Source organism: Ochotona princeps, chromosome 23 (genome assembly GCF_030435755.1).
Source record: "Ochotona princeps isolate mOchPri1 chromosome 23, mOchPri1.hap1, whole genome shotgun sequence".
Taxonomy (NCBI): Eukaryota; Metazoa; Chordata; class Mammalia; order Lagomorpha; family Ochotonidae; genus Ochotona; species Ochotona princeps.
In genome coordinates, this window is record NC_080854.1 from 4,919,261 (window position 1) to 4,934,387 (window position 15,127).

At 39.0% G+C, this 15,127-nt stretch overlaps 1 protein-coding gene across 10 annotated transcripts in view; it reads left to right on the forward strand.

Annotated features, from left to right (window-relative positions):
• Positions 1-15,127, forward strand: part of ADAMTS6 (ADAM metallopeptidase with thrombospondin type 1 motif 6) — a 272,555-nt gene that overhangs the window by 162,310 nt on the left and 95,118 nt on the right. For all 10 annotated transcript variants that reach the window (XR_009247499.1, XR_009247497.1, XR_009247500.1 and 7 more), the window contains 2 exons: positions 8,094-8,239; positions 10,301-10,364. Coding sequence is in view for 7 of the 10 variants with exons in the window: in XM_058679970.1 (XP_058535953.1) it covers positions 8,094-8,239; positions 10,301-10,364 (210 nt within the window). In the remaining 3 variants the exon portion in view is untranslated. The remainder of the gene's footprint in view (positions 1-8,093; positions 8,240-10,300; positions 10,365-15,127) is intronic.

Sequence of the window (15,127 nt, forward strand, 5' to 3'; positions counted from 1 at the left end):
GGTACCTTTTGCCCTTAAGGCAATTTAACCAGACCCAGAATTTTGATTCAAAGCAAAACAGCCATTCAAGGAGGTTGTGTCAAAATTAAAGTGGAATTTTCACTTGAAAAAGTTTGTGTGGTTAGTCTGTAAACTTGCCATCTAAAAATAGTTGACATTCTCAGTAACAATGATGATGATGACTGAATATTTTATAAGTGCTTACACTTTGCCGGGCACATATTACCACATACTTTACAACCATTCTTCTGTTTAATATCAATAAAAAAAAAAAAAATCCTATGACGGGGGAACTGTTTTAACTCCATTTTACAGATGGGAAAAATAAGACTTAAGAGCCCATGATGGGCCCGGCGGCGTGGCCTAGCGGCTAAAGTCCTCGCCTTGAATGCCCTGGGATCCCATATGGGCGCCGGTTCTAATCCCGGCAGCTCCACTTCCCATCCAGCTTCCTGCTTGTGGCCTGGGAAAGCAGTCGAGGATGGCCCAAAGCTTTGGGACCCTGCACCCGCATGGGAGACCCGGAAGAGCTTCCTGGTTCCCGGCATCGGATCGGCGCGCATCGGTCCGTTGCGGCTCACTTGGGGAGTGAAACATCGGATGGAAGATCTTCCTCTCTGTCTCTCCTCCTCTCTGTATATCCGGCTTTCCAATAATAATAAAAATCTTAAAAAAAAAAAAAAAGAGCCCATGATTACACAGCAGTTTATTAGCATAGCTGAAATTCCAGCCCAGGTCTTTCTGATTTCCAGAGTTGAAATCTTTGCCCTTCTATACTGACTTTAATTTTACCTTGTCTTCACTTGAAAAAATTTACAGAGAGAAAAAAAGAAGTAGTTTTTCATTGTCGCAGGGGTGAAGAGGGTCACTGAGTACAAGATGGGTGGTGCTCATGTGTCTTGCCCAAGAACACTTAAGCGAATTTGGTATTTCTATACCTGTAGCAGTCTCTAAGCAAAGGAATCACAAAAGGGCAACAGTGGGGACAGGACATGGAGCTAAGAATTTATGAATCTCTATAATGGTAGAAAATAGATTTCTATGTATTCTTTAAGAGATGTATTATTTTGTCTTTAGTGTTGTTTACATAATAGAGATGCACACGCCATGAGGGACCTCCAATTATGTATGTATTTCAGAGAGATGTTGTGAGAATGAAACGAGATAATATCTAGGATATATACTAGATGTTATTCAGTATGACTTTTCATCTTTACTCGTCAACCTTAACTGATGGTAGGCAGAGCTTCTCATGGCTACACTGGGAGCAGCACACAGCAGCTACAAGCGCAGGTTTGTGTGTCTCAGGGACGTGAAGGCTATATCCACAACCCCTGATCCTAACTAAGCAGTTCAAAATTGCTCTCCCTGGAAGCAGGAAGAACCTACACACTGTCTCCCCAAAGCTGCACATAGTTTTTTTTTTTTTTTTTTTTTGAAGAAATCTTTTTTTTAAAATGGGAGGGTAGACGTATCACTCAACTGATAGTGTAGACATATCCAGAGGATTGGATCCATGATGATCTCGTCCAATTCTGGCTGCATAAGATACGGGATCCCTGCCCTGGGGCACAGCTCCACAAATGTTCCATGTAAGTATGGGAACTGTTCCATGTACATTTAGCAGATGGAATAAGAAATACAGCCAAAAAATTAAAAACTGATCTTTGCGTGAGTCCTGGGGGGTCTGCCATTGCTATTACAGCCATTGGATGTTTGCCTGAATAAGCCATTCAAGGACTGAATAAGAACCATATGGTCTGAGTGGATGTGCTTAGAAACAGTAGCATTAAGCAAAGGAGGAAATTTGATGAGTCTAGATGGTGCGCTGGTCCTGTGTCCATGGGTCAGTCGCCTACAAATCACTCAGTGTAACTTTCAGCCAGCGAACTCTCCTCAGATACAGCATCCCACAAGCGGACCTCTGGATGGGAACCAGAAGGACGCCATGCTGGAGGAGATGGTAAATAGGGATTTAGAATGTAAAAACTCGGTTCCTTTGCAGTGTTAGCTTTGTAACCAAACAGGATATTAAGGATAATCAAGACCCAATCCTTCTAATCCTTGTTGGTGACCACAAACAACACTTCCATACTTGATTTATTGCCAAAAGATTGATTTAATGATTCTGTAAGATCCATTTAGAGATACAGCCACCATTTGGGATTACATGTAAGTGACATTGATCCCTAATATTTTTGCGTGGAAAACATAGGACTGGATTAGAATAGGATTATTCAGTAGGGGAAACGGAGGTGAGGAGGGAGGACGGGAAATCCCAGACCCTATGAACCTGTATCATGGAATAATATAATAAATAAAAGTCCTTAAAAAGTACAAAAATGAATAGGATTATTATGTGCCCTTCTGAAGCACTGGGTAAATAATAGAACATTTGCCACCTTAGCTTTTAATTCACTTAGACTAAAATATGGTATGTTTTGACTGAGTCCTAAACTATAACCATAGAAATAAAGGAAAGAAATTGTTCTTCCAATTGCTTTAAAACTTTAAATAGAATGGAATGACAAGTTCTGATTTAGAGTTGGACTAAAATATGGCTTTAGCATTCCCATACCTGCGCAAAACAATGATAAGGCTTTCAATGGCACTCTGCTCCAACCTTCAGGTATTCTGATTTGGGAAGAATGCTCTGTTTTGAATCATCAATGTTACTTCCTTTAATATCTTTGGATTTCCTTAGCTGTTTCTTATTTCAAATGCTGGCACGACCCTGTGCTGTCTCTAACAAGATGCAATCATAATAGCATCCTAACCTGACCTTATTAAAGAAAGAAAACAATTACTTGAAAATGTGTATGCTCATTGCTCATTGAAATTTTCCTTTGTGAAATTCTGACACATTATCAGATAGATTGATTTACAATTGATTTGCTGATATATAATAATGTAAATCATAAGTTAAGAAGCCTGGCACGATAGCCTAGTGGCTAAATTCTCACCTTGCATGCACCAGGGTCCCATGTGGGCACTAGTTCATGTCCTGGATGCTCCACTTCCCATCCAGCTCCCTGTTTGTGACCTGAGAAAGCAGTAGAAAATGGCCCAAAGCCTCGGAACCCTGGACCCTGGGAGACCCGGAAGAGGCTTCTGGTACCTGGCTTCAGATAGACTCAGCTCCAACTGTTGTACCTACTTAGGGAATGAACCAGTGGATGGGAGATCTTTGTCTCTTCTCTCTGTAAATCTGCCTTTCCAATAAAAATGAACGACTCAATAAAAAAAATAATAAAGTAGTCTAATAGTAATACATAGTCTCTAGTAATGAATAATATTTCATAAAAAGGCTCTAAAAGCCTCTTAGGAACATGCCTTCTTTATTCATAGTGTTTAAACATTAATTTAAGGAGTATGTGGTAAATGAGTATTCCAGCAGCTAAAGCCAGGAGGCTAGAATTCCATCTGAATGTCGCACATAGGTAATTGGATCCTAACCTGTTAGGCCAGATTGTGCTGCTTTAGCAAGTACATTAGCAGGAAGCTAAATCTGAGGTGGAGAAGCTGGGGTTCAAACTGGCAGCCATGTGGGAAGCCAGCTGCTTAACTCACTGTATCACTGTTCTAGCCATACTTTCTTTTCTTGAACTTACATGCCATATTAGGGTTTTCACTACCAAAAGAGAGAAGTGGCAAGAATTCCCTAATGGTCCTTTCCCAAAAGAAAGTACAGAAGAACACTTTAACTACATATCAAAATCAAACAAGTTGTTTGATAGAATTTTCACTTCTTGGAAGACATGCCTGCACTGAACTAATTTTCAAAGTTGTACTAAACTATACTGAAACAAAAAGCTAAAATTAGTCCCTACTTTATAGTTAGGGAGACAGAAGAAAGCAAGCATGCTTTGGATCAAAGAGTGCTAAAATTAGAACTAAGATTTCTAACAAAGTTTGCGACACAGCTTGATGCTAATTTGTAAACTATTCAACTAAATTGTTAACTGGTTATTACACTAGAGACTAGTCTCTTTTCCACTGCTTTTTTCTCTAATACATATTATTTTTTAAACCCGTTAATCTCTTAACTTTTATATAGTTACCTATTTTCTAACGATTTATTTTTTCCAAAGGCAGTGTAACAGAGAGACAGAGAATGGAATGGGATAGAGAGAGAGAGAGAGAAAATGTCTTCCATCCACTAGTTCACTCCTCAAATGCCCCACAACGGCTAATTTCGCACCAGGCTGAAACAAGGAGACTAGAACTCCACTCAGATCTCCCAGATGAGTGTCAGGAACCTAAATGCTTACCGTCATCTGCTGGCTTCTGATGCATTAGGAAGAAGCTGGCCAGGAAGTGCAAGTAGTACTTGATCCCAGTCACTCTGATGTTAGAGGTGACTATCCCAGGAGGCAATTTAAACCTTAGTGCCAGTCCTACAATTGTCTATGGTATTATAAGTCCAAGGGAAGATATATAACCAAGGGATTTATGCAGCAGTAGGTCTTCAAACAAAATATGCATAAAATTCTACTACCAGGTAGATATTAATGAGAATTAAGCAGTATTTTACAAACTTAACATTGTATTTATCTTTTGCTTTTTATCTGTAAAAGAATTTGTTAACTTTCTAGGAACGTGGTTGCCAATATTGCCTAAATATATTAGAACTTACATCTCTTGGTGTGATGTGGCCCTCTCAACACCTGAGATTTTTTTTCTCTGCAAATCACGTGTACCCAGAGTGCTCTGAAATAACATATGACTGTAGAGCTCTTTGTAATCTTTAGTATTAGTTTACATTTTATGCGCTAAAATTTTAGTATTCTTTAATCTCTTCCAATTTGTCATACACCTTCAAGTAATTTTTTTTTCCTCACTTATTTTTGTATGTTTTTGGACACATAGTCCCTTTTCTGCTAAGTGGTTTTGGGCAAATCCACCTCTGGTTCTAGTTTCCTCATGTGAAAATATTAAGTGCTTAGACTGCCTGAATCCTAAAGTCCCTTCAAGTTTTAAATTCAACTCTGATTATATGAATTCAAATTAAAATCAGATTTCAATGTCATTTGAAATTAATAATGCTAAATTTCTCTCTTGAAAGAATAAATTTGAAGATTTCGGGTTTTTAAACTGTCAGTTTCTGCAAATTGGAACCAAGAACCAAATGTCAGTAATTACAAGCCAGAAATACACTATTTGATCATTTCCATAGAAAAAGCAGTTCTAGTCATAAATGTTCTTCTATACAGTTTCTTCTAGCGATTGAAACACAAAATGAGATTATTTGGCCTGATATGACATATTTTAAAAATAGGATTTATTTTATTCATTTGAAGCACAGAGTTAAATAGAGTAGAATAAAAGAGACAGAGTGAGAACGATCTTCCTTTCCATTTCACTCCCAAATGGCCACAATATCTGGGGTTGTGCTGGGCCAAAGCCAGGAACCAGGAGTTTCCTCTGGGTAACTACATGGGTGGAAAGGGCCTAAGCACTTGGGCCATCTTCTGCTGTTTTCCCAGGCACATTAGCAGGAAGCTGGATTGGAAGTGAAGCAGCCAGGACACCAATTAACACTCATATGGGATGCTGGTACTACAGGTGGCCTGTTAGCTTGGCTGTGCCACAATGCAGGCCTTAAGTGTTGTGACATTTGTAGGTGAAAATCTAGCATAGTTGAAAATGGCTTGACTTCAGGACCAATGAGATAAATCATAAGGTGGAGGATTTGACATTGTCTCCCCTTCTTTCTTAGTAACCTAGATACTAGGGTCTATAGTATGTTATTGGCTTATCCAAGTGCCTCTTCAGTATTTTGGACAGATAATTTTTTTTCGCTCATGATAATGTTGATCTTACAACATTCAATACATATTATGCTTGGGATCAAAATGATGTTCTTCCTTCTAGACAATCATATTTTGACTTTCTTTTGACTAATAATTGCTCAATACTTCCCTGAAAAGTCCTTTATGATTTCACAAATACGAAAGCATTCACTGAGTGCCAATTTGTGTACCAACTAACAGGGAAACAAATGTGTCTTGACAGTGTTTATCTGCTAGTTCTCCAGTTCCTTCCTCTAGTAAGCAAAACAAGACGTAACAATTCTATATAAAAAAAAAGTCCAATGATGCATTCACTGAATAAATTTTGTGCATGCCAAGTCTATTCTAGGCATTCATCATTTCCCACAAAACACTCTAATGAGGGGGATGTTCCCTATCCCCTCTGAGGAAATAACCTCACCCTCATCCATAGCCACTAGCCGCATCTGGCAGCCTAATCCTTGAATTGTGGCAAGGGGGTCTGCGAAACTGACAAATTTCCTTTTAATTAATTTCAACTTAAATAGTCACCTGTGGCTCTCTAGTCTTTTATATTCTAAGGAGGGGATGACAAACAAGTCATCTGAGGAATTTTTAAGAGAGGTCAGAGGAACGAAAATAGGCGGATTTAAGCCTTTTTGCAACTGAGAATGGAGCAGGAGGGCAAGAAAGGGGTGGTGAGACAACGTCAGGGTAAGGGAGGGTGGGCAAAGGCCTCTCTGTTGAAAGGACACTTGGTCTGAAACGGGTGAGAGGACAGTAACCTGAGGGATTGGGGATAGTGCGTTTCAAGAAGGCATCGCGTACAAACACCCTGGGGAGGGAACAAATCAGTGATGGAGGCCTACCAAAACTTCAAGGGAAATGCATACTGTGAAAAAACTATGCATCAATTTCAGACATCTTTGGCACCAAATAAACTTCTTAAATCATTTTTCTACAAATTTTTTGAGCCACCCTGATATTGAGGAAAAGAAAAAAAAAATAGTGTGTCTGGAACAATCTGCTTTAGGGGAGAGAATGAGATGTGAAGAAAGCAGAGCTGGACCGCTAAAGTCCACTGTTGAGCAAAATCAAGAGGCGTATAGAATCACTGACGTCTGCTAACCAACAGGTGACTTGATGCCATGTCGTGATTTTTTTTTTACAAGATGTCACTGAAGGCTCTCTGGAAAACGAATTCTAGAGGAAAAGGGTAGTGACAGAGTGACCGTGTAAGAAACTACTCCATTTACCAGTTTGATTCAGGGTGCTAGCAGTGAAGAAGGTAAAGAGTAAAGGAATAACAGATGTATCTTGGAGGTAGAATCAGTAAAGTCTGGTGACAGATCAGTTTCACAGGCCAATTAGTTTCTAAACAGCACCTGTCCTCATCCCTCCACATTTTAATGTAAGGTTCAATTCATTTAATGACCTTAACGTTGCTTAACTCAAATAAGTATGTTCCCCATTGTTATCCATATACACATGGTGGTTTGTCAAACTTTGATAATTCGGGGTGGGGGGGCGGGGAATGGCAATAACAGATACCTGCAAATGTCTGGTTAAAGAAAAAGAGTTTCATTTTGCCCTATTCTGCAAATAAGATTTATCATGCTAGAGTTACGAGTTGATTATGCGATGTCTGTGTCTTGATAATTTATTCCTGGCTTTGCAGTACGTGTGGTTTATTGCAGAGAGTAAAGTCAAGCAGAATTCCAGTACACATGTTCACGTAGCGACCATACTTATGGCTAGTCAGTATACATAAGGGTTTTTTTGTATCCAGTCCCTAGTGCCTTGGCATTACTTTTATTATGTCTGCAGTGCTCATGTAGATGAAATGCCACAACACATTCTTTAACTATTGTAGCTTCAACTAATCTTTTTCTTAAGAGCAATTACCATCATAAAAATTCCTTACTGTGGAACTTTCCATATTGCGTTATCATTTCATGAGTCTAATAATGGTGGAATATAAAAGAAAAAAATTTTATGAAATACTCTAGAAAGAGTTGTGGGTCTGCAGATAGTTTCATGATTAAAAACACTAAAAGTCTGGAGAAGAAGAAAAAAAGCAAAGTCGGAGATTTTAGAGCTCCTGGTACTTGGTAGAGATCTATAAATTACAGGCTAGCTAAAGATAATTCGCAATCCACATACACCTTCACCAATGTCTAAACACAATTACAGAATGATCTGTGTTATCTATTGTAAAAATGCGAATGCCTATAATTGGTCATTACTTGACCTTTATGTATTTGTACCCTGATAGCTCTATCTGCTAAAAGCTAATTCTGTGTTTTCTGTGAAATCTTGCAGTGGTGTTATCAGGGAGATTGTGTTCCTTTTGGCACTTGGCCCCAGAGCATAGATGGGGACTGGGGTCCCTGGTCACTATGGGGAGAGTGCAGCAGGACCTGCGGGGGAGGCGTCTCCTCATCCCTAAGACACTGTGACAGTCCAGCGTAAGTAGCTAAAGTAAGCCGGAGCCAACAAAAAGACACAGTTGGAAATGATTCAAAGCTGTGGTTTCACATGTTATCTGTAAAAACGTTTCTCTAGTGAGCCAAATGCTTGTCTTTGGAGCAAGCAATAGGCACAGCAAAATGAAGAACTTTGTGAGACAATTTCTTTTTCTTCCTTTCCTCTTATTGTGTAACTAAAAATTAAAAAAAAAAAAGAAAAAAGAAAGGAAAAAGAAAACCATTGTGTATCTGTATCCCAGATAAGCCATACTTTTAATATAGAATTAATCAGATAGATTTCCACCTCCAAAACCTACTGAATTATGGATGAATCCAGGTCTGGTTTTAGCAACATTACCATTATTCCCAGGAAACCTAAGGTCTTTTCACATGTCACATAAAATTATTACTGCTACATTAGTATTAAAAGGACCAATGAGAGCACTTCAAGGGTTGAAATGCCTTGATTCGCATCACAAATCACAATGAAAAGAATATTGCCCATGTGTTAAAATAGTTTCCATTCACATGCCCCCATTAATCATCTTCCGGAGCTGCCGCCACTTTTCTCCCCATGACTGTTTTATGCAGGTCAGACTGCTCCTCTCCCACTACTCTTTCCTGCAGCCAGAGTTCTCCTGGCCCAAGGCCAGACCCATCAGTATTCTCTGCTAGCTCTATTGCTGCTCTCGCTCTCACCAGTGCCCGTTACAGGTGGACTATTGCTCTGGTTATATTTTACTGTCCTCCCTCAGACTAAACTTCTCAGCTGCCACATGTCAAGTGCCCATTTTTTGTCTAGAACTACAACTGAGAGCATTCTTTCCCAGCTAATATTTTGGTGCAGAATAACGTGTCTACTTGCTACCCTCTCTACTACCCTGGCCTACCCAACGAGGATAAAAGATGATATATTTTTAGTTTTCTCTCATGTCTTATTTTGACTCCGGATTCCTTTCTTTGATTCTTCTCTCAAAATGTACTTTTCTTCTCTTTTGGTCCTTTTTAAAGATTTTTTTTTTTTTTTAGATTAGTTTGGTATTTTCATTCTCTCGCTTTCTGTCGGTTACTACCCTTCTGTTAAGTAGCACTTGCTGTTACCTGTCCATAGACCCGTTATGCTATTCCCATCCCCAATACCCATTTCTCTCAAGCTGAGTCATTTTTCCCTTTCTTAGACCCAACATTCACTGGCATTCAAAATATAGTTTTACTTATCTCTTGGTAGCAGTGAGCCAAATTACAATTTGAACTTGACCCTTTTACAATAAGTGCAGAATATTTAACCTGAATTTAACTGCAGGTTCATTAATACCAAAAGTATAAAACTTTATGATAAACAATATACCGAGATATTTAAGGAAATGACCTGGAACTCCTTTAAAAGATGAAATTGGTGGTCCCCCCCCCCACATTTAATACTAATGCTAGTATGCCCAAATAATAGCAGATGGTTTCCTTATTATAGTCTATAAAGGTTAACTTGGGTAAATTAAATATTTGATGTCTTCCTCTTTAATTTGAGGAATAAGATTGTAAATTCATGTACTGCAAAGTCATTATAGAGTTTTGGAGCTGGTTTCATGTCATATTTGAAATTAGTTGTGAATTTGTTTTATTATTGTTTATTTGAACTGAAGCTTATTTCCAGAGATATCTTTGCTTCTTCACGGGAAGAAACAAAATTTTCATTCCTACTGAGTAGATAGCATCAGATGATGGCTTTTATTGAATAACTTAAATGAATTTTCATTATAAATTGTTATTGTTAAACTAATGACTAAGCACTGTACTATGATAATAAGTATTGATTTAATTACATTTTCTTAAGAGTAAAATATGAAATGAAGAATCTTGTGTATTAGTCATAGTATATTGTCCTAACTTATTCATCAACTCAATCATTATTGCTAAAGATCACAGCAGACTATTATTTTAATAATTAGTAAAATGTCAATTGTAAATTTTTAACATAAACTTTAATGTGCTTCTATCATAATATATGTACTCTTTGAATGGAAGATGTATTATATTCACATATTAAACAAAATGTTTTTTCAGACCTTCAGGAGGTGGAAAATATTGCCTTGGGGAAAGGAAACGGTATCGCTCCTGTAACACAGATGTAAGTAAAACCAAAAAAAAAAAAAAAATTGCTATGAAAAACTAGTTTACATTTTCCCTAGGGCAGGAAATTTTTTTCAAATTGCTAACTATTCGATCAGAAATCCATGTGTCTGAGGGTTCCATGAGTGTTCTAAATGAACGGAGTTGGTCACAACCTCATCTGTTCCATACAAGGTTAAGGGGGAGTTCCAACACTAAGAGCCAGCACACTCCTTCCCGACAGGCATCACAAGAGAGCCACACACGTCCTGTGCTTTCCTACCCCGCCGTGCTGCCAACATCATGGCCCCTGTCTGTCTTGAGTCCCTAAGGACTAACCTGATCATGTCCTTTGGCCCCGTGAAGAGAAGCTCCAGCCTCATGCATTATCCCCTATCATCAGTCATCCTATCCCATAGTAATGTGGGCATCTGCCCCCCGATCTATTTCCTGCCTCTGACCTATTACTGAAGCTCTTTTACGAGGTACTCTGGAGGGCATGATCCATGATCAGCAAAATCCCTAATTGCTTCTGACTTTTTGAATTTTCCTCCCCGTCGTCTTCTTGCTTTAATGGATGCTAAGTCTCCTCTGAAGACACTTCTTACTCTGTAGTTCCAAGTTGGGACCAGAAAGAGGACTGGCAGTCATTATCTTTTTATTCTTTCCATATCATGCTTCCTCACATCTATTTGATATCATCAAAGAGTCGGCTCACTATCGCTCACTTTTCCTACCTTAATTCCTGACAATTTCATAAGCATGTAGATAATTACTCCAATATCTTCTAGAACTTTCCATCTGAAAAATAGGCTAATTGAAAAAAAAGGGCCTGCTAGATATTTTCTTTGCTCTCCTTTAAAACAAAGTTCCTCAGCAAAGTGGCCTCTATGTACTGAAACCATTTCCTCTATTCTCATTTTCCTTCCCCTCACCCTAGTTTTACTCCTGTCGGGTTTTTGCCTCCATAATTTTATTGGAATGCTCTTGTGAAGTCCTAGATGACTTCTGTGTAGCTAAATCCAGTGGTCACTTCTTCATCTTACTTGGCTTTCACCAGGCTTCCAGGACACAGCTTGGAGCTGGCTTGTTTATTTCCCTGCTTACTCTCTGTTCTAGTTTCCTGTTTCCTTTTCTTTACTCTGATCTCTGCATGTTGCAGGATCCAGGACTTCATTTTTGTCCCCTGCTCTAAGATGCTGATTTCCTTGATTACCTCATACAACTTCATTGCTTATGATACGATTTCTATGCCATTTGACCCTCATATTCATGTCTTCAACTTAGCCTTCTTCCATTGATACTAGCCCCATGTCTTCATCAGACTTTTCATAGACATCTAATGCTTAATGTCCAAAGCATGCCCATTAGTCTGTTCCCACCAGTTTCTCCCTTGTCATCTCCTAGACTGTTTTATTTACTCCGAAGAGGGTAAGCTCAGGAAATCCTGCTGGTTTCACCTACAGAATATGCTGCAGATAAGACTACTCCTCACTACCTCCGCTGCTACCACTTGGTATAAGTACCACTGCCTTTTGCTGTGGTGCTTCAATAGCCTCTTGTGATGAGTTCCTGTTACTACTTCTGTCCTGTAACAGTCTCAGGATAGGAGGAAGACTGAATCAGATTTTCCTTCACTCAAAGTTCTTCGGTGGTTCCTCATTTTACTTAAATATGAAGACCTCTTACAAGGTTTGCAAGTTCTGCACAGAATGGCCTTCATCACTTACTAGACTAGAACATGACAGTAAGCAAATCAAGAAGAATTAAAAATATTGATAAGAACGATTGAAGTGCTGAGCAGTGGAGAGATCTGGCAGCTATAAGAGGACTAACAAGGAGACAACTAAGCACCTACCTTCACAAGGCAAACAAACCAAAGAAGCAGTTGAGTAGGAAAACCAGAGTGAGAGAAATGGAAAATTAGACAATCTAAAAATGAAGTATATTTGAACTTAAACTAGGACAAGTAAGAATATTCCTAATGATGGTACATCTGGAGTGTGGTCATGGGAGCACTTGCTAACTTTAAAAGCAGGTAACAGAATCCAAAGGATTTGGAAGTTAGTCAGTTTAGAGGGTCTTCTATGTAGATACAGAAGTCGTTCTGGATAGTGTTAGAACCTAAGACTAAATGAAGAAAAGTGACTCAGATTTGTTAAACCAGGTAGTGGTTTGTGCTATTACATGCCTCTTCTAGGAACATACAGTCTAAATAAGCATAGAAGTGAATACCTGCTGTGTTATCAGACTAATGAGAGGAGCTTCTCAAATGTACTTCTCAATTCCCAGCAATTCCATCATTATACAGTTTTGCAAGTAGGTGCACATTTGGACACTAGAAGACTGTATAAAATGAATAAATCATGAAAAATTGTAGAAAAAGAAAAAATAAAAGTGGCAGATTTTTTAGACTTCCTCTGCTGCTCTCACAAATTTCCTTCAACTTTTATTTGCTTGAAGACCAGATATGCACCTAAACCATCGATATAATTGTTTTTGGAATAATCCTGATTTGTCCCTAAAATGAGTTTAAGATCAGCATTCCTGACAAAGATTTTTAAGCTAAATAAATACACACAGAAATCAATCAATAAATCTATAAAGTTCATTGGCAAGAAAGCAAGGAGTTATAAACATTGGGTATTTCATAGTTGGGTGTTCAGGGTTGTTTGATTTTCCTCTTCACTAACAGAGCTAACAGTAGTAGTAGAAATAGCTGCTGCTAACGTTCATTGAGCATTTACCTTATTGGACCTGTTATTGTACGTACATTCTCTTCCTGCACGCAGAGAACTCCTCCTCCTTCTCTTTAGTAGAGTGTTGACATAGGTGTGGACTGTCCATGTCACTGGCAAAAAATGATAGTGACCACTAAGAGTCATTTCTTTTTTTTTTTTTAAAGATTCATTCATTTTATTACAGCCAGATATACACAGAGGAGGAGAGACAGAGAGGAAGATCTTCCGTACGATGATTCACTCCCCAAGTGAGCCGCAACGGGCCGGTGCGCGCCGATCCGAAGCCGGGAACCAGGAACCTCTTCCGGGTCTTCCACGCGGGTGCAGGGTCCCAATGCATTGGGCCGTCCTCAACTGCTTTCCCAGGCCACAGGCAGGGAGCTGGATGGGAAGTGGAGCTGCCGGGATTAGAACCGGTGCCCATATGGGATCCCGAGGCATTCAAGGCGAGGACTTTAGCCGCTAGGCCATGCCTCCAGGCCCATTACTAAGAGTCATTTCTGTTTTCCCAAACAATTTTTCATCCTTAAAATAACCATATAGAATGCTGTAAGAGGTTAAAACTGAATGTACATATTATAACCACTTTGAAGTACCCGTAACTGAAGATTATCAAGGTTAATACTTTCTGAAAGGCATATTTATAGTGAATAAAAATATAGCTATCTTGAGGTCATATCAACATCTAAAGATAACATAATCATAGTCAGTTTACACTGAAGGCAGAAACACATAGTAGGAACTTCTGTGGCAGAGCCTGTGGACAAATGAACAAAAACAAGCATGTGAGGTGGATGTCATAACGTATACAACAATTAGCTATAGGTTTATAAAATTTTTAATAAAAATTTTTAGAAGTTTATATTATATTTAAAAATTTCCTGATGGTTAATTGCTTTCTATATGTCAAATTGATCTTCATTTTTTTTCCTTCTTATTCTATGTTATGTGTGACTTGTGTGTCTGCTTAATAATCTGAGCAGGATAGAACTTCTGGTAAAGCACCTAATGTTCGATTTAGCTGGGATGGACAGTCACATTATAACCACAACTTAGCCATGCTTATTTCTCTCTGTTATGCACCAAAGCCATATTTTAAAAAAAAAATGTATAGAGTTGAAGTTTACCAGATCATCACAGTGCATTCTAAAATTTAAGCTTGGAATGTGGAGTACTTACATGTGTTCTCAGTCAACTTTGCTAAGTGGCCATGCTATTCAGTATTTTATTTACTGTGTGGCTTGAGGTAATTAAACTGTTACTACCTCAGTTTTGGTAGAAAGGGAAATTATAGCCTGTACTGGAAAGTAGGATTAGAGTGAAAAAGCGTGCGTTTGCAAGTTAGGTTGGCTCGAGATTGAATCCTAACTGTGATGTTCGTTACTGTTTGGCCGTGACACATCCCTGTGACAGGATGGAGCGGTCCAATTTCTTGTCTCCAAACTTGGAGATGAGATTTAGAAAAGGTCAGCAGCATCGGGAGACTGCTTAGCAAAAAAATAAAATACACATGGAGGAGGAGGGTGTGCAGGCAAGCTTGAGAGTGAGCTGTGCCCCAGGAGGTTAGGGGGTCATTCCTTTATGTTGGTCTGGAGGCTTAGGGTGAGGTGTTTGGGGTGGAGTTGTCCAGGAAAGGGTGGAGATTTCCAGGAATTTGATGATTGCCCATTTTCTGACTTCTGAGGAAGTCTCAGATGTGTCATGGCATCCAGTACATAAGTGTCAGCCTCATCATTTCATTATAATGATATTAAAACAGGCTGGAGGTCGTCACAAGGATGCCGTCAACAACCATGTTGGATATTTTTGGCCAGTGACATTTCTGGGCGGCAGCTTTGCTGCAATAGTGATTTCCTGTTGCCAGCTATTGGAGGCTGATGTAGTGCTCCTTTTCTCTTCCCTGTCTCTTTACCTATACCATCACCTCAGTAAACTGCAGTTGACTCCTACATAGTGTGTGATTATATCAGGCTTACAGTTATTGCAGAGTGAAAACAAGTGGTACATGTGGAACATGTGATGCTATTCCTAACCCTAACCC